Source organism: Hemitrygon akajei, chromosome 30, assembly GCF_048418815.1.
Source record: "Hemitrygon akajei chromosome 30, sHemAka1.3, whole genome shotgun sequence".
In the NCBI taxonomy this organism is placed as follows: Eukaryota; Metazoa; Chordata; class Chondrichthyes; order Myliobatiformes; family Dasyatidae; genus Hemitrygon; species Hemitrygon akajei.
In genome coordinates, this window is record NC_133153.1 from 16,509,344 (window position 1) to 16,525,891 (window position 16,548).

General features: G+C 41.2%; 1 protein-coding gene across 1 annotated transcript in view; it reads left to right on the forward strand.

The window, feature by feature from the left end:
* Nucleotides 1-8,196: 8,196 nt before the first annotated feature.
* Nucleotides 8,197-16,548, forward strand: part of rasef2 (RAS and EF-hand domain containing 2) — an 81,467-nt gene continuing 73,115 nt past the window's right edge. Inside the window, exon 1 of the mRNA XM_073033041.1 lies at nucleotides 8,197-8,845. Within this exon, the coding sequence (XP_072889142.1) occupies nucleotides 8,532-8,845 (314 nt within the window). The 5' untranslated portion in view covers nucleotides 8,197-8,531. The remainder of the gene's footprint in view (nucleotides 8,846-16,548) is intronic.

Here is a 16,548-nt window from a genome sequence, read left to right on the forward strand (position 1 = left end):
TATTATATGCAGTATGGTGGTAACAGGGTTCAATCCTGCCCTTCAGTGCTGTCTGAGTGGAATTTGGAATTTCTCCATGGGCTTCTCTGAGATACTCTGGTTTTGTCCTGCATCTCAGCAAAGGTTTGTTTGGTAGGTTAACCAGCTACTGTAAATTAACCCAAGTGTATGTGGAGTTGATGGCCACGTGAGAGAAAATAGGTTAGAGCGAAATAATGGGATTGCTCCAAGAGCCAGCATAAGCCTTATAGGGTGAATGGCCCCACTATGAAAAGATAATAAGCTTGAGTTTCTAGAGTATTCCCATTGATTAGATGGCAGCAAATGTACTTCCAGTATTTAAGATAGGAAGGGAAAGAACACTGGGGGTGAAACAATCACTTCGAGCAAGAAATATTTAAGAAATAAAAATAGGATTGAGCTGAGTCAGAATGGATATATGGAAAGGAATCCATGTTTGGGAAATGTACACAAGTTTTCTGGGGTTCAACTAGCAGGATAAACAAGGAATTAATAGTGTGGTGGATTAAATAGGTCCTTGATAAGGTGCTATATAATTAGATCTCATAGGATTGGGGTATTCCTTATGAAATAAATGGAGGCCATTTGGCCCATTTACTATAGGAGACAGAAGATAAAGATTAGCTTTATTTGTCATATGTACATTAAAACGTATGGTGGAATGCATCATTCACATCAAAACAAACCAGTGAGGATTGTGCAAGTGTCACCAGGCATCCAACATGACATGCCCACAACTTACTAACACTAAAACTACATAATTGGAAGGTGGGTGGAAGCTTGAACACCCAGAGGAAACCCATGCAGTCATGGGGAGAATGTAGAAACTCCTTACAGCCAGCGAGAGAAATCAAACCCTGGTCTGTGATTGCTGGCGCTGTAGTGTGATTGCACTAACAACTAAACTACTGTGCCACCTGCATACTGGATCCCAGAGTATTCCCATTCCCACGCTAATTTTCCCTGTGATCTAATCTCCCTATATTTCCATATACTTCCCCTTACCCCTCCGGATTCTACACCTCAATTATAGACTGGAGAGATAATGCACAGAGGTGGAATTGGTTTCTGTTTTAATTAATGGGCAGAAAACAGTAAGTGAGCGAGTACTTGTGTTGAAACGCTATGGCACCAGGACCAGGTTTTCACATTGTATCTCAATAATTAGGCTGAAGACACCAAGTGCAATATATCCAAGTTTGATAATGATATAAAGCTACTACAAAACTGAGTGACAACGTGAATTGTGAAAAGGATTCAGGAAGTTTCTTTGGGGACATGGGCAAAACTGGATTGCCCCTGTTCCAAGAGCAAATTAAGAACTGAATTGCGACTTGCATCTTGTACTAGCTGGCTTATCATTGATGCATTTTCTTACCGCACCTTGGTGCCTCAAGTTGATTCCTCATCCTCTCACTGAGTGTCAAGTTCTAGTTTAGTGATGATTCCAGTGGGAGGTGGAACAGGTGTGGCTGGAGGTTCCTTGGGTTTCCTCAATTTGTAGTGAGTGGGTGTCAGGTTATTAAAGAAGGAAGACGTGTTCTTTAACCATGAAGTATGCAGCTGGTATGTGCACCAAATGAAAATTCTTATTTGATGAATTATTTATGGTATTTGACACATTGAACAAGTTCTGCAATTCTTCTTTCTGACCATGAAGATGTCATAACATCATCAGACAATGATGTGTTAGGAAATTGGCCTGCCAATTTGTAGATAACCAATTCTCACACACAGCAAGCTTTAATGAACTGATCATCAGAATTCTCTTCAGATGGAAGTAAGCAAATGGTGAATGTGTTATGGTAGGTTACCATACAGTTTGTTGTGGGGACCATCACAGTACTATTTGATTGTAAGGACCTGGATTAACAAACTCAATGCAAAATGGACAGATTTATTAAGAACATTAAGCTGAAATGAAAGGTAGAATCAAAGAAAGCAGCTCAAAAATGAAAGGTAGTATTGCTGCCTTGGGTGCATTACTCTATTGGTTCCTAGGTTGTTGTAGCTGGGAATGGGTAGGGATAGTGGGAATAAGCTCTCACTACCTAATAAAAGCTTCCTTTGGTGTATGTCTCAAATGGCCTCTGACAACCAAATTCAGCTCCTGGCCTTCATATGTGGTTTAGCTACTAAGTCCGGCAGAACCATTTCTACTGACAGGAGAAGGGGCAAAGGTGGGTTACAGACCCCTTAAAACCAGTTGCTCTGGGCAGATGGGGCTCTTCAGCTGTGATTGGCCACTCACCTGGGAAAAGGAAAACTCTTATTTCAACCTCCACTTCTTTGCAGCTATACTCGGTCATAAAAAAGGTGCTGGGAGTAAGCTCCGACAAATAAATCTGGAGCTGGAGACCCTAAGGCAGTCCTATGTTGAGTTCAACGCTGACTGACAACTCCAGGTACACTGGTGGTGACAAACTATATTGATTCCTGCCGTTCCTCTGGATTCATCAGCTGCGTGGAGAGGGGCAGCCTGCGGCACGAGCAACAACTTGCTCTCCGTATCGTACTGCCCTGGCTTGCGTATTGACGGATCTTTGCCAGCAAGGACGCAACATCCGTAGTCAACCACAAGTGATGTAGCGCCTCCTTAATTGCTGCAAATAACTTATTGCAAATGAGTATAAAATACTATGCACAAGAAAGATAAAAAAAATCTACTCTACTGTATGTTGAAATAACTACATAATGATGCTAAAAGAAAATTAACACATCCAACAATATGAGCAATAATTACAAAATCTATACTAAATTATATGCAACCATATTTCCAGAAGTACAGAATATATATCAGTGAAGATGATAATGAAGCCATATGGCATCTGTTCAGAATGATTAACCTACACTATTTCCAGTTGTGGTTGTCTCAAACAGCAGGGAACCTTGTGAGACAATGCAGCGAAGAACCCCCAGCCTGAACCATGGAACCATAGATCTGTTGTTACAAGAAACATTCAGAAGCACTTGTACATTTAGGCTCAGAAGGGAGAGAATCGAGAGACAACTTTATAGAGCAGTGAGGGCAAAACAGGAGGGCATAGGTTCAAACAATAAACCTTGCATTAATAAAATAGGTCTTCAAAGACCCCAGAACCTTGGAATCACTTAAGAGGCAGAAACAAGAGACCAGAACCCATAGATACAAGTTTAATAATGCATTTCCCTTGCAATTACCACCACCAAAAAAAACATCTTAGCATTCCAATCATCTTATTTATTGTGCTGTGATGAAAGTTAGCTGCTGTTTCCCCCTATACAGACCCTATAAGTTTGTTTTAATAGTCAATTGTAGTGAAATATTTTTGTCAGTACTGCCTCACACCTCCAGCAACCTGGTTTCAATCCTGACCTCTGATGCCATCGGTGTACTTTGAGTTTTGTTCTGAGAGTGTGCGTTTCCTCTGGGTGGTCTGGTGTCTTCTTATTCTTTTTATTTTTATATTCTTTCTTACTTCTCTTCTAATGTTTGTATATCTGTGCACTTGTAATGCTACTGTGTCACTGCAATTTCCTTTGGAATCAATAAATTATCTATCCATCTAAATCCAAATGTGCCGGTTGCTAGCATAATTGGCCACTGTAAATTACCCCTGAGTGTAGGTGAATAGTAGAATCTGGGAGGGGGTGGAGTTAATGGCAAAGTGGGTACAATAAAATGGGATCAGGGTAGGATTAGTGTAAATTGGTGTGTAATGATTGATGCATTCTCTGTGTGTTGAAGGTTCTGTATGTTACAAAGATTTGATAATGTGTTTGGACATTTGCGATCTATATTTATAATTTACCTAATGTATCAATTTGGTAAATACTTCACTGTAATTATAATTGTTTTGTAAGTTCCGCAAAGAAGACAACATCTATCATCAAAGATTCCCCTCCACCTTCTCACAACTGTCATCATGTAGGAGACACAGAGGCCTGAAGTCCCACACTGCCTGGTTCAAGAAAGCTACTTTCCTTCAACCATTTGGTTCCAACCCCAACAACTCAAATCACTATCTCATTATGGCAACACTAAGACCACTTTGCACCACCAGGGACTATTTTTAGTTCTAATCATGTTTTCTCTTGTAAAAACTGTGAATGATTTGTATTTATTTTATTGCAAATGTTGTGTACCTGATACCACGTGCCTATGATGCTGCTTTAAGTTTTTTCCTCTATGCATACATGTGACAATAAACTCAACTTTGGCCTTTGAAATTGACTTTATTGCTCTCAAGATTTTATGAGTTTCAATAGGCATGTCTTTTCTATAAACTCCTACAAGCAGTTCACTTTCTCCAATAGAAATACTGTACACCTTATGTGTCCAGTGCCAAAGGGCCTGTCACTGAAGTGGTCAGTGCAATGATGCAGCAGTTAGTACAGCTCCAGTGATCCAGGTTTGATGCTGTCCATGGCTGCTTTCCATGTGGAGTTTGCATGATTCGTCTTGTGATAACATGGTTACTTCTGGATGCGCCAATATCCTGCCACGCCCCAAAGGCTTGCTGATAGGTTAATTGGTTGCTGTAAATGATCCTCAGTATAGGTACATGGCAATAGAAGCAAGAACACTGATGTATCTGAAAAATGACCAAACTTTCCAGCAACAACAATACTATTTTAATAACAACTTTTCAGCAAAACCAGTGAGAGAGAGAAACTTATAATATGACTTCAGAGCCACAAAGTTAAAAAATACTTCTCAAGTAAGATGAATAGAACTGAGCTGAACCCAGCTAGGTTCCTGAAGTATCACTCAGATAATGTGTTTCAAGTGCTCAGTAATGCATACACATTCACCAGGATTGTTGGGTATTTCATGTGGCTCCATTGTGGAATAACACCATGGGATTTTAATAATTAATTCATAAGGTTTGAATGTATGTAAAAACATGACATTCATATATCAGCAAACAGGAGACATGACATGTTGTTCAATTTGCTGATAAGATTTAAATCACAGCAGCTTTAGATAATTTTGGTTTTGCACACTTTCCATGGTTGATGTGCCTGTCAGGATTTCACATGAGTTGCAGCCTCTTAATGTGTAATTTCAAGAGGGCCCTAAAATATAGCCTTTTCTGAAATAGCTCGTGCCCCTCGGTGTACATTTTCCTGGACCCATGGAGTGCACCATGCACAAGAAAACCAGCAGGTTTTCAGTAAGTCAAAGTGCATCCTTCATTGTGTTAATGGCCTTCCAGCAGTAGTTTTTGAGTAACCTTGGTAACAGCCTATGGAGACAGCTACACCACTGCATGGATGAACCTCATCAAAGACAGTAATCTTTTTTTTGGAAAAACCTCTTGGCAAGAGAAAGCTGCAAAAAGAGATGAGAGACAGTTGATTAAGTTTTCTGTGAAAGTGACAAAGGAACTTGATGAGGATAAGGCAGTGGACGTCATTTACCTGCACTTTATAAGGTCCCTCAGGGCAGGTTGGTACAAAAAATAAAGATGCACGGGATCCAGAGTGAATTGCAAGTTTTCAGCCAGAACTGGTTAACTCATAGAAGACAGAGAGTACGTGTGGACAGCCGTTATTCTGGCAAGGATCAGCACTGGGATCTCTGTTGTCTGTGATGAACACTCAGTGGCCATTTTATTAGGTACTCCTGTACACTGGCTCGTTAATGCAAGTATCTAATCAGCCAAACATGTGGCAGTAATACAATGCATTAAAGCATGTGGACATGGTCAAGAGGTTTAGTTGCTGTTCAGACCAAACAGCGCAATGGGGAAGAAATGTGATATATGAAACTTTGATTGTGGAATGATTGTTGGTGCCAGACAGGGTGGTTTGAGTATCTCAGAAACTGCTGATCTCCTGGGATTATCATGCGTAACAGTTTCTGTCTAGAGTTTACAGAGAATGATGCAAAAAAAAAAATCCAGTGAGCAGCAGTTCTGTGGACAAAAATGCTTTGTTAATGAGAGAGGTCAGAGGAGAATGAGCAGACCGGCGACAGTAACTCAAATAACCACACGTTACAACAGTGGTGTGTAGAAGAGCATCTCTGAGCTCACAACATGTTGAGCTTTGAGTTGGACGAGCTACAGTGGCAGAAGACTACAAATATATACTTAGTGGCCATTTTATTAGATACAGGTGGTACCTCAAAAGGTAGCCACTGAGTGTATATCAATGATCTGGATGAAAATGTAACATGTTTGTGGATGACACCAAGATTGGCGGAGTTCTGGACTATAAAAGAATACAGATTAGTAACAGATATGGGCAAAGAAATGACCAACGGAGTTTAATCGGGGTAAGTATGAGGTGTTGTACTTTAGGAAATCAAATAAAAGAGAAAGAATATGGTCAATTGCAAGTTGATAAACAGCACTGAAGATTCGGAGACCCTAGTCCATTGTTCAGTGGAAGTGGTTAATGTAGCAAAGAAGTCATGTGGTATACTGGTCTACATTAGTAGGGTTATTCAGTATGAGAATACATATAAGAGATGTACACTCAGTGGCCACATTATTAGGTACACCTGTATGCCTGCTGTTAATCGACCAATCATATGGCAGCAGCACATTGCATAAAAGCATGCAGACATGGTCAAAAGGTTCAGTTTTTGTTCAGACCAAACATCAGAATGGGGAAGAAATGTAATCCTAAGTGACTTTGACTGTGGAATGTTTGTTGGTGCCAGACAGGGTGGTTTGAGTGTCCCAGAAACTGCTGATCTCCTGGGATTTTCACAGACAACAGTTTAAAGAAAATGGTGTGAAAAACAAAATAAAAAGCATCCAATGAGTTGAAGTTCTGTGGGCAAAAATGTCTTGTTAATAAGAAAGATCAGAGGAAAATGCCAGACTAGTTCAAGCTGACAGAAAGGTTGGAGACAAGAGAAAACCTGCTGACGCTGGAAATCCCAGCAACACACAGAAAATGCCGGAGGAACTCAGCAGGCCAGGCAGCATCTATGGAAAAAAGTACAGTCGACGTTTCAGGCTGAAACCCTTCGGCAGAAAGGTGACAGAGCTCAACTAAACATGCATTACAACAGTGGTGTGCAGAGGAGCATCTCTGAATGCCCAACACGTCGAACCTTGACGTGGATGGGCTACAGCAGCAGAAGACCATGAACGTACACTCACTGTCCACTTTATTAGGTACAGGGTGTATCTAATAAAGTGACCACTGAGTGTACAAAACTTTAGTCACAACACATTTGGGAATATTATGTGTAGTTCTGGTTGTCCCATTAGAGGAATGATGTGGAGACCATGCAGAGGTTTACAAAGATGCTGCTTGGATTGGAAGTTATGAGCTAGAAGGAAAGTTTGGACAAACTTGGACTGTTCTCCCTAGGGCAGGGGTTCTCAACCTTTGTTATGCCATGGAGTCTTACCATTAACTGAGGCGTCCGTGGACCCCAGGCTGGGTCCCCCTGATCTAGAGCATCAGAGGCTGTAGGGAGACCTGATTAAAGTTTTTTTTTTAAATTCTGAGAAGGAATAGATGGGGTTGAGTCAGAATCTTTCCCCCAGGATAGAAATGTCAAACACCGGAGGACATGCTTTCGAAGTTAGCGGGAACGTTTAAGGGCAACATAAATGCAGAAAGTGGTAGGTGTCTGGAATGGGTTGCGGAGGGGGGCCCTGGAGAAATTCAGCGGGTCGGGAGGGAAATGAATAGTCGTCTTGGACTGAGATCCTTCATGAAGTAATGAAGAATCTGATGGGGGGGGGGGGGCAGCACCTCTGGCCATCAGACAAGCAAGGTGTCGGTGCTTGTTTGAGAGCTCAACAAGCCTTCTGCTTGGAGACCATCCAACAGTTTATACCAACTTTTCCCGAAGGGGCTCAAGATATTTAGTGCAACCCGCCGAGTGACTTGTGGTCAAAGGCGTTTGCCCAGTTGTCCTACTCTTTTACATCCACCCAGACAGCCAAGTGGTCCCGACTGAATGTCGCGAAGTAAAATAGCACTTCTGACAGTGCGGCGTTCTCTTCATAACTCAAGGGTGCTTTAACCTAATTCCCTGCCCAAACTGGATGTGAATCCTTCCGACTCACCCAAAACCAGCTGACTCAAAAGCAACTGAAATCACCTGAGCAAGGGGGATTGGCAAAGCAAATTAAACGTCGAAAGCCGCCTGCGATTTTAGGAATTGCATCAACAGGTTTCCCGCGGCGTCGCTTCGAGCGATGCAAACGATCGGAAAGACTGACCTGTGACAGGAAGCAGGAAGGATTTTGCACAAGTTTGTGACATATTAAACTGAAAAGCCCTGTGCGCTGCCTTGTGTTTACCAGGTAATTCCAATCAATGCACGGCACCCCAGCCTGAATCCTGACGATCTGGTTTCTGTGGGAAAGTACTTCTTGGAAGCTGCCTGTTGCATGACCGTATAGCTGCAGGACTCGGTGTACCAGGATCACCGATACTTTCTGGGTGACGCTAGCAGGTGGGTTGACGTCAGGAGGCCGGCTACACCCCAGCACAGAACACAGGATCCTAACTGCGGAGCGTACAGTGCACTGGGACTTCCCGAGTACATAGCCATGAGCCGGCCGGACCTCAGGAGGCTTTTCTCGGCGTGCGATCTGAACCGCTCGGGGCTGATAGAGTTGGAGGATTTCTGCGGCGTCTGCCGGGAGCTCGGCGTCTCCAGTTGGCAGGTCTCCCCCCTCTTCCACAAGCTGGACGTGGACAACGACGGCTCCATAAACTTCAATGACTTCACCTCCGGCTTCGAGGAAGTTTCCGAAGTTCTCGACCTGTCCTCCTTCGGCTCCGATGGCTCACAAGTGGCGCAGAAAATGGCCTGGGACGAGTTTGAGGAGCGATTCGGGGATGGGGTACAGTACCTGCGGAGGTAGGAGTTTCCACTGGCTCTCACCACCTCCTCGCGCCCTCACCTCACCTCCACACTTCACATCCCCTCATCTTCCTCCTCCACCTTACTTCATTTCTTGATCACCTCAACCCCTCTCCTCATCTCCCTCCTTGTCCCCACCCCTCCATATCTCCCTCACCTCCCTCTTTCACCACCCCATCTCCTTATCGCCTCACCTCCTCTCTCGCATTCACCTCACCCCCACCCACCTCTCACCGTCCTTCATCTCCCATCCCGTCCTCATTGCTCCTCTTCATTAACTCAAACCTTGCTTTCTTCCTTTCTCCTCTTCGTCCCGAACCCCCCTCCCCATATTCCTTTCTCTCTCATTTCTGTGCGCTCTGTTATATTGTAAACAGGCATTGGCATCTATTTTTGGTGTGGGGGCGGGGAGATGGGAAAGTACGTCCTGTTATATGATAATTGTTATAGATTCAATGTCTGGAACAGGGAATTGATGATCAGCGTGTACTGCCACGCTGATCTATTGACAGACAGGCAAGAACACAAACTGCCCGGTGCTGGCGTCATGCTGGAAACTATGGAGCAGAAACTTCTCTTGTTGTACTTCATTTTGCATTTGAGGTCATTCTTTTACCTTGGGTTTTCTTGTTTTGCAGTCGGGTAGAGCTGTTCATGGCAGCACAGGATTGGCTCTATCGTGTACAGATAAATTGCATTCCTATAGTGTCCTTGACAAGCTCAGAGTCCCGAATATTTAGTATTCGTTGCTGTAAAGCAAAAAAAAAGCGATTTGCATGCAGCAAGGTCCTTTAGAGGACAGTTAATTAAATGTTTTAACTGTTTTATGGGTGTCAGTGGATGGATAAGCAGCATGCAGTTTCCTTTTTTGTGATCTTTTACATCCACCTGAGGTGGTAAATGGGAATTCGGTTTGGCATCCAGTTCTTAAAAAACCTTGCATGACTCCTTCACCCGGGGAAGAAGGTAGAGCCCAAACCTCCAAATAATTTCGTATTTTTGAGATGTTGGTGGTGATCTTGAGATTGACTGAGATTCTGAACCATCAGATGTTATTCCTACTAATGTCAAAACATGGTGTTATTTCACTTTTTAAAGCATATTACACAATACGGGTCCACCCAGGTTCTGACAGGTTCTTTTCCTGAGAACTGAACAGTTCACAAATACCACTGACTGGAGAAGCATTTTAAATCTTGATTTGCCATTCTTAATATTAAAGCTGGTAGTAACAAATTTAGCTTGAGCCTGTCACAGGTATTCTTTTAAACTGTTTTAATGCAGACATGATTTTAAATCCATTTACCTATTTAGGTATTAAAATTACTAAAAAACATAAAGATTTGTTTAAAACTAATTTTTTCCCCTTAATAGACCAAATTAAGCAACTTGCTAATAGATGGTCCCCACTTTCTTTGTCTTTGGTAGGCAGAATTAATGCCATTAAGATGATGATATTACCTAAATTTCTATATTTATTTCAAGCATTACCAATTTTTATTCCTAAATCTTTTTTTGATATGGTTGACTCTAAAATATCTTCCTATTTGTGGCAGAACAAAAATCCTAGATTAGGTAAAAAATATTTACAGAAGTCAAAGAAAGAGGGCGGCTTGGCTTTACCAAACCTAAGATTTTACTACTGGGCAGTTAATATACGGTATTTGATATTTTGGACACAAGAATTGACTACAGTAGCTGGCCCACAATGGGTAAATTTGGAATGTAAATCTGTGCAAGATTTCTCATTGATCTCAATCTTAGGATCTTCACTTCCTTTTTCGTTACTCAAAATTAATAAACAGATAACTAATCCCATAGTTAAGTATACATTACGAATCTGGTTTCAATTTCGTAAATCTTTTGGCTTGAATAAGTTTATACTGTCAAGTCCTATAATATCTAATTACTTCTTTCGGCCATCATCTATAGATCAGGCTTTTTTCCTATGGAAAACAAAAGGTATAAAATGTTTTCGTGACCTGTATTTGGATGATAACATTATGTCCTTTGAACAGTTATCTAACAAATACAATTTACCTAAAACCCATTTTTTTAGATACTTACAAATTAGAAATTTTTTATATAATGAATTAAAGTCTTTTTCGAAAGAATGTCCACTGGACATTACAGAGAGAATTCTAACTCTTAATCCTTATCAAAAGGGTTTAGTAGCTATCATTTACAATATGTTATGAAGATACAGCCGGATATATCAGAAAAAATTAAGAAGGAATGGCAGGAAGAATTGCATTGCCCTATATCTACTGAGCAATGGGAAAAAATTTTATTATTGGTAAACTCATCCTCTATTTGTGCTAAACATGCTCTAATACAATTCAAGGTTGTACACAGAGCCCACATGTCTAAAAATAAACTTGCTCGATTTTATTCTTATGTTAATCCAATCTGTGATAGATGTCATTCTGATATTGCTACATTGACTCATATGTTTTGGTCTTGTCCTTGTTTACAAAGCTATTGGAAGGATATTTTTAATATCATTTCAAGAGTTTTAAATATTAATCTTCAACCACATCCTTTTACTGCAATTTTTGGTCTACCTATGATAGATAATATGTGTTTATCTGCTTCTTCTCAGCGAATGATTGCATTTGCTACACTATTGGCTAGAAGATCTATTTTATTGAACTGGAAAGAAATTAATCCTCCAACTGTATTTCAGTGGCTCTCTCAAACCATTTCCTGTTTGAGTTTAGAAAAAATTAGAAGTGTGGTCTTTAACTCCTCAGTTAAATTTGAGGAAACTTGGAGACCATTTATTCAACATTTTCATGTGAGTTAAATGGTCTGATCCTGAACCTTATTGCTACCATCCTGAATTGTATAAATGGAGGTTCGGAGTCATTGGCACTACTGTGTGTACTTAACATTATACAATTGCCCATGTTAGTTTTTTTTTATATTGTTTTTTTTTCTTCTTCTTTTTGGGGTTTTTTTTGTGCTTTTTGTCTTAAATCCTTCATATTAATAGTATAAGTTTGGGAGACTTTTTACATTGATAATATATAATTGATTATTAATGAATCTATTGTGTACTCTCAAATGTTTTTTGTACTTATATTTTACTTATGTTTTGTTCTTAAAATCAATAAAAAGATTTAAAAAGAAAGAAAGATTTTAAATCCAGTTTTGAAAAGGACATTGCTGCTATCTCAGAAAAAAAAATGTGGATAGGATTTGCTAAGTTGACATCAACGTGTTAACTGGAATGTATTCTTCTTGGTTTCGGTGTGGCAAGATTCGGGCCATGTTCTGCAACAACCAACAGATGGACTCTGAACACTTGTTGGTAGGTACAGGCTGTTCAGATGTCAGGCTTTGGTGAACTGGAGAGGGCCTGTACTTTAATATATTTTCTAGTGAACCTAGTGTGTTTAAATGTAAAGCACTCCATACACTGGTTCTGCCAGGCGTCTGGACCACAGTCTGGACCCCACCGCTGGTTACATTCTGGACACCGGCTCATGTTTCAGATTAATGAGTGAACTTGGTGCTGAACCATCTGATTTCCAAATAACTGGATACCAGATTCTCTCCACTGTCCATGACACTGCTGGTTCTATCACTGGCATTGTTCAGGGCTTCCTTCATCATGCCAGTAGCTTGGTTTTCACCACTATCAGTCATGCAGGTCCCGGGTGGAGACTCAGGAATATCGTCATGCACAGATGCAGAAGGACTCTTCACTGCTGTTTCTGTAACAGTTTTGTTTTTACCAATCAGGGTTGTTGGCCTTGAGTTGATCCCCTGAACTTGGAGGACTGGTGGACCACTCTTAATCTGACCTCTACCCTTTGATCTGTTTGGCATGGGTGACCTGTCAAAGCATAAAGCCCTAACTCCAGCCAATATCGATCTCTGGGTCAATGAGGCACACCAGCCTCCAAACTGCAACAAGGTTGTGGTCCTCTTAAAAAAAAGTCAAAGTCAAGTTTATCGTCATATGCACTTACATATATGTATGTTCAAACTGTTGGACATGACCTGAAGAGATGACCAAAGCCCACTGACATCAAAGTCAACATTTAATTGTTGTTTTTCATTGTGCAATTTAGTAAGTCTCAGTCAAACAGACGAGGAAACCAAAGCTCCATAGGCCAGTACTCATCGGAGGATCAGAGGTGGAGAGGGTCAGTCACTTTAAATTCCTGGGTGTCGTTATCTCAGAGGAGCTGTCCTGGACCCATCATATATATATAATCTAAAAGAAAGCACAACAGTGCCTCTACTTCCTCAGGAGTCTCTGGAGATTTGGCACATCATCCAAAACTTTGACAAACTTCTGTAGATGTGTAGTGGAAAGTGTATTGACTCGCTGCATGATGGCCTGGTTTGGGAACACCAATGCCTTTGAGCGGAAAATGAAACAAGTGGTAGAGGAGTCGGCCCAGGACATCATGGATAAAGCCCTCCCAACCACTGAGCACATCTACTTGGAATGTCGCCATAGAAAGGCAGCATCCATCATCAAAGATTCTCACCACCCAGGCTCTTTTCTCACTGCTCATCGGGTAGAAGGTACAAGTGGCTCCAGCCCCTTGGTATGAACATCGAATTCTCCAGCTTCCGGTAATTCCCTCCCTCTCCCTTTCCCCCATCCCACATTCACTCTGCCTCCTCTTCCAGCTGCCTATCACCTCTCTCATGATTCTGTCTTCTACTACCCATAGTGCTTTTCCCCTTACATTCCTTCTTCACCTCACCTGCCTATCCCCTCCCTGCTTCCCCTCCCCCACCCCTTGATCTTTCCTCTGATTGGTTTTTCACCAGGCACCTACCAGCCTTCTCCTTCCCACCCTCCCTCCACCTTCTTTATAGGGCCCCTGCCCCTTCCCTCTTCAGTCCTGATGAAGGGTCTTGACCCAAAACGTTGACTGCTCATTTCCACGGATGCTGTCCGACCTGCTGAGTTCCCCCAGCGTGTTTGTACGTGTTGATTAGACCACAGCATCTGCAGTGTACTTTGTGTTTACAACTGCCTCGGGACCTGCACCACCAGGTTCAAGAACAGTTACCACCTCTCAGCTATCAGGCTCTTGAGCAAAGGGAATAACTACACTCATTCAATTTCTGGTGTTCGCACAACCAAGGGTCTCACTTTAAAGGCTCTTTATCTTGTTATTTCATGTTCTTTCATTTCATGTTATTTTATGCTCATTATGTATTGCTATTTATTTATATTTGCATTTGCACAGTTTGTTGTTCATTGATCCTGTTTACAGTTACTCTCCTATAGACTTGCTAAGTAGATAGATAGATAGATAGATAGATAGATAGATAGATAGATAGATAGATACTTTATTCATCCCCATGGGGAAATTCAACTTTTTTCCAATGTCCCATACACTTGTTGTAGCAAAACTAATTACATACAATACTTAACTCAGTAAAAAATATGATATACATCTAAATCACTATCTCAAAAAGCATTAATAATAGCTTTTAAAAAGTTCTTAAGTCCTGGCGGTAGAATTGTAAAGCCTAATGGCATTGGGGAGTATTGACCTCTTCATCCTGTCTGAGGAGCATTGCATCGATAGTAACCTGTCGCTGAAACTGCTTCTCTGTCTCTGGATGGTGCTATGTAGAGGATGTTCAGAGTTATCCATAATTGACCGTAGCCTACTCATCGCCCTTCGCTCAGCTACCGATGTTAAACTCTCCAGTACTTTGCCCACGACAGAGCCCGCCTTCCTTACCAGCTTATTAAGACGTGAGGCGTCCCTCTTCTTAATGCTTCCTCCCCAACACGCCACCACAAAGAAGAGGGCGCTCTCCACAACTGACCTATAGAACATCTTCAGCATCTCACTACAGACATTGAATGATGCCAACCTTCTTAGGAAGTACAGTCGACTCTGTGCCTTGCAAGTACCCCTGCAAGAAAAAGAATCTCAGGGTTGAATGTGGTGATAATAAATTTTACTTTGAACTTTGAAAGTATTGAGTGGAGCTCAGTATTACAACAATAGACTTACCACTTCAAATGCATAATTACTAGCGATGAGTCCAATGGATATTTGACACCTTTATTGTGTGAGAAAGAGCAAAGCATCAAGGTAAGTAGAAAGATACAGCCTGGATATAAATTAATGACATTTTTAATGATAAAGACTTCCTTTTTTGTATGATGGGTTTGCAGCTTTCTGAGGAAGATAAATTTCAAAAAAATCAAGCTGTTATGTAAACTGTTCTTTTCCCATTAAATTGTGATAGACCTGCCTTCAAGATAGGGGAATGGAGGACATGATTGGTGCAGTGTGGCCAGAAGTTAATTACGTTGATTATCAATTTTGTTTTGTGGGTGAGAATACACACAATGATTAAAACATTTCACTTTTTCTCTGGCACTGTTCGAACTGTAGCTAACAATGGCGGACCCAATGCTGCCTTAAGCCAGTAATAAAATTTGATCGAAATGTGACCTTAAGTTAACTCTAATATGCAAGAAGCTTGATGTCATCCAGGGAAAGATATTCTACCTAAACCATCACCTTAAACTTTCAACCCTTCTGTCACCAGTATAGAATCGTTGCATCTCCAAACTACATAGCAGTCAATTATCTGAGCTACTTCGACAACATCTGCTAAACCTGTAGCCTCTAACACCATGGTGGGCAAAGGCTTCAGGTGAATGGAATATGACCACATACAGGTTCCTCTTGGAACTGCACACCAAGCCGTATTTGGAAGTACACTCTGTGACCAATTTATTAGATGCACCTGCTTGTTAATGCAAGTATCTAATCAGCCAATCGTGTGGCAGCAGCTCAATGCATAAAAACATGCAGACATGGTCAAGAGGTTCAATTGGTGTTTAGACCAAACAGCTGAATGGCGAAAAAATGTGATCTAAGTGACTTTGATTGGAGAATGATTGCTGGTGCCAACACAGGATGGTTGGAGTATCTCAGGGGTTGCTGATCTCTTGGAATTCTCACGCACAACAGTCGCTGGACTTTACAGAGAATGGTGTGAAAAACAAAGAAAAATCAAGTGAGAGGCAATTCTGTGGGGGGAAAAGAATGCCTCGTTAATGAGAGAGGTCAGAGCAGAATGGCCAGACTGGTTCTAGCTGATATGAGGGTGACACTAAATCAAATAATCACAGGTTACAAAAGTGGTGTACAGAAGAGCATCTCTAAATGCACAACATATCAAACCTCGAAGTGGATGGGTTTACAGCAGCAGAAGACTACAATTCATTACTATTCATTCTTCATCACAAGGTCTGAATCCTGGAGATTCTCTACTTGAATTCTGTAGGAGCATTCCACCAGAGGAACTACACCATCTCTAACTCCTGGAGCACAATTATAGATAGCAAAAAATTCTGCCCTCATCAGCAATGCCTCTATGTCAGAATGAATATAAGAATAAACGTTAATGGAGTTAATCCTGTTTCTAACAATATATTAATTTTTCTCTTGTCCCTGTTGAAGGATTATGCTCTCCATCAGTAAACTGCAAGATATACAGAAGCATTTTTCACTCCATTATTTTGGTAATTCTTCAATCTGTTCCTCTCTTGAGAAACACAATCATCCCTAATTGGCTATGTTCTCTCTTCCTAGTTTTACAGTTGTATAAAGCCCTAATTAACTGTGGTGTTCCAGAGAGTATGCATCATCACATAACACAGTATTAAAAAGGCCTTCTGATATGCTCATGCACTT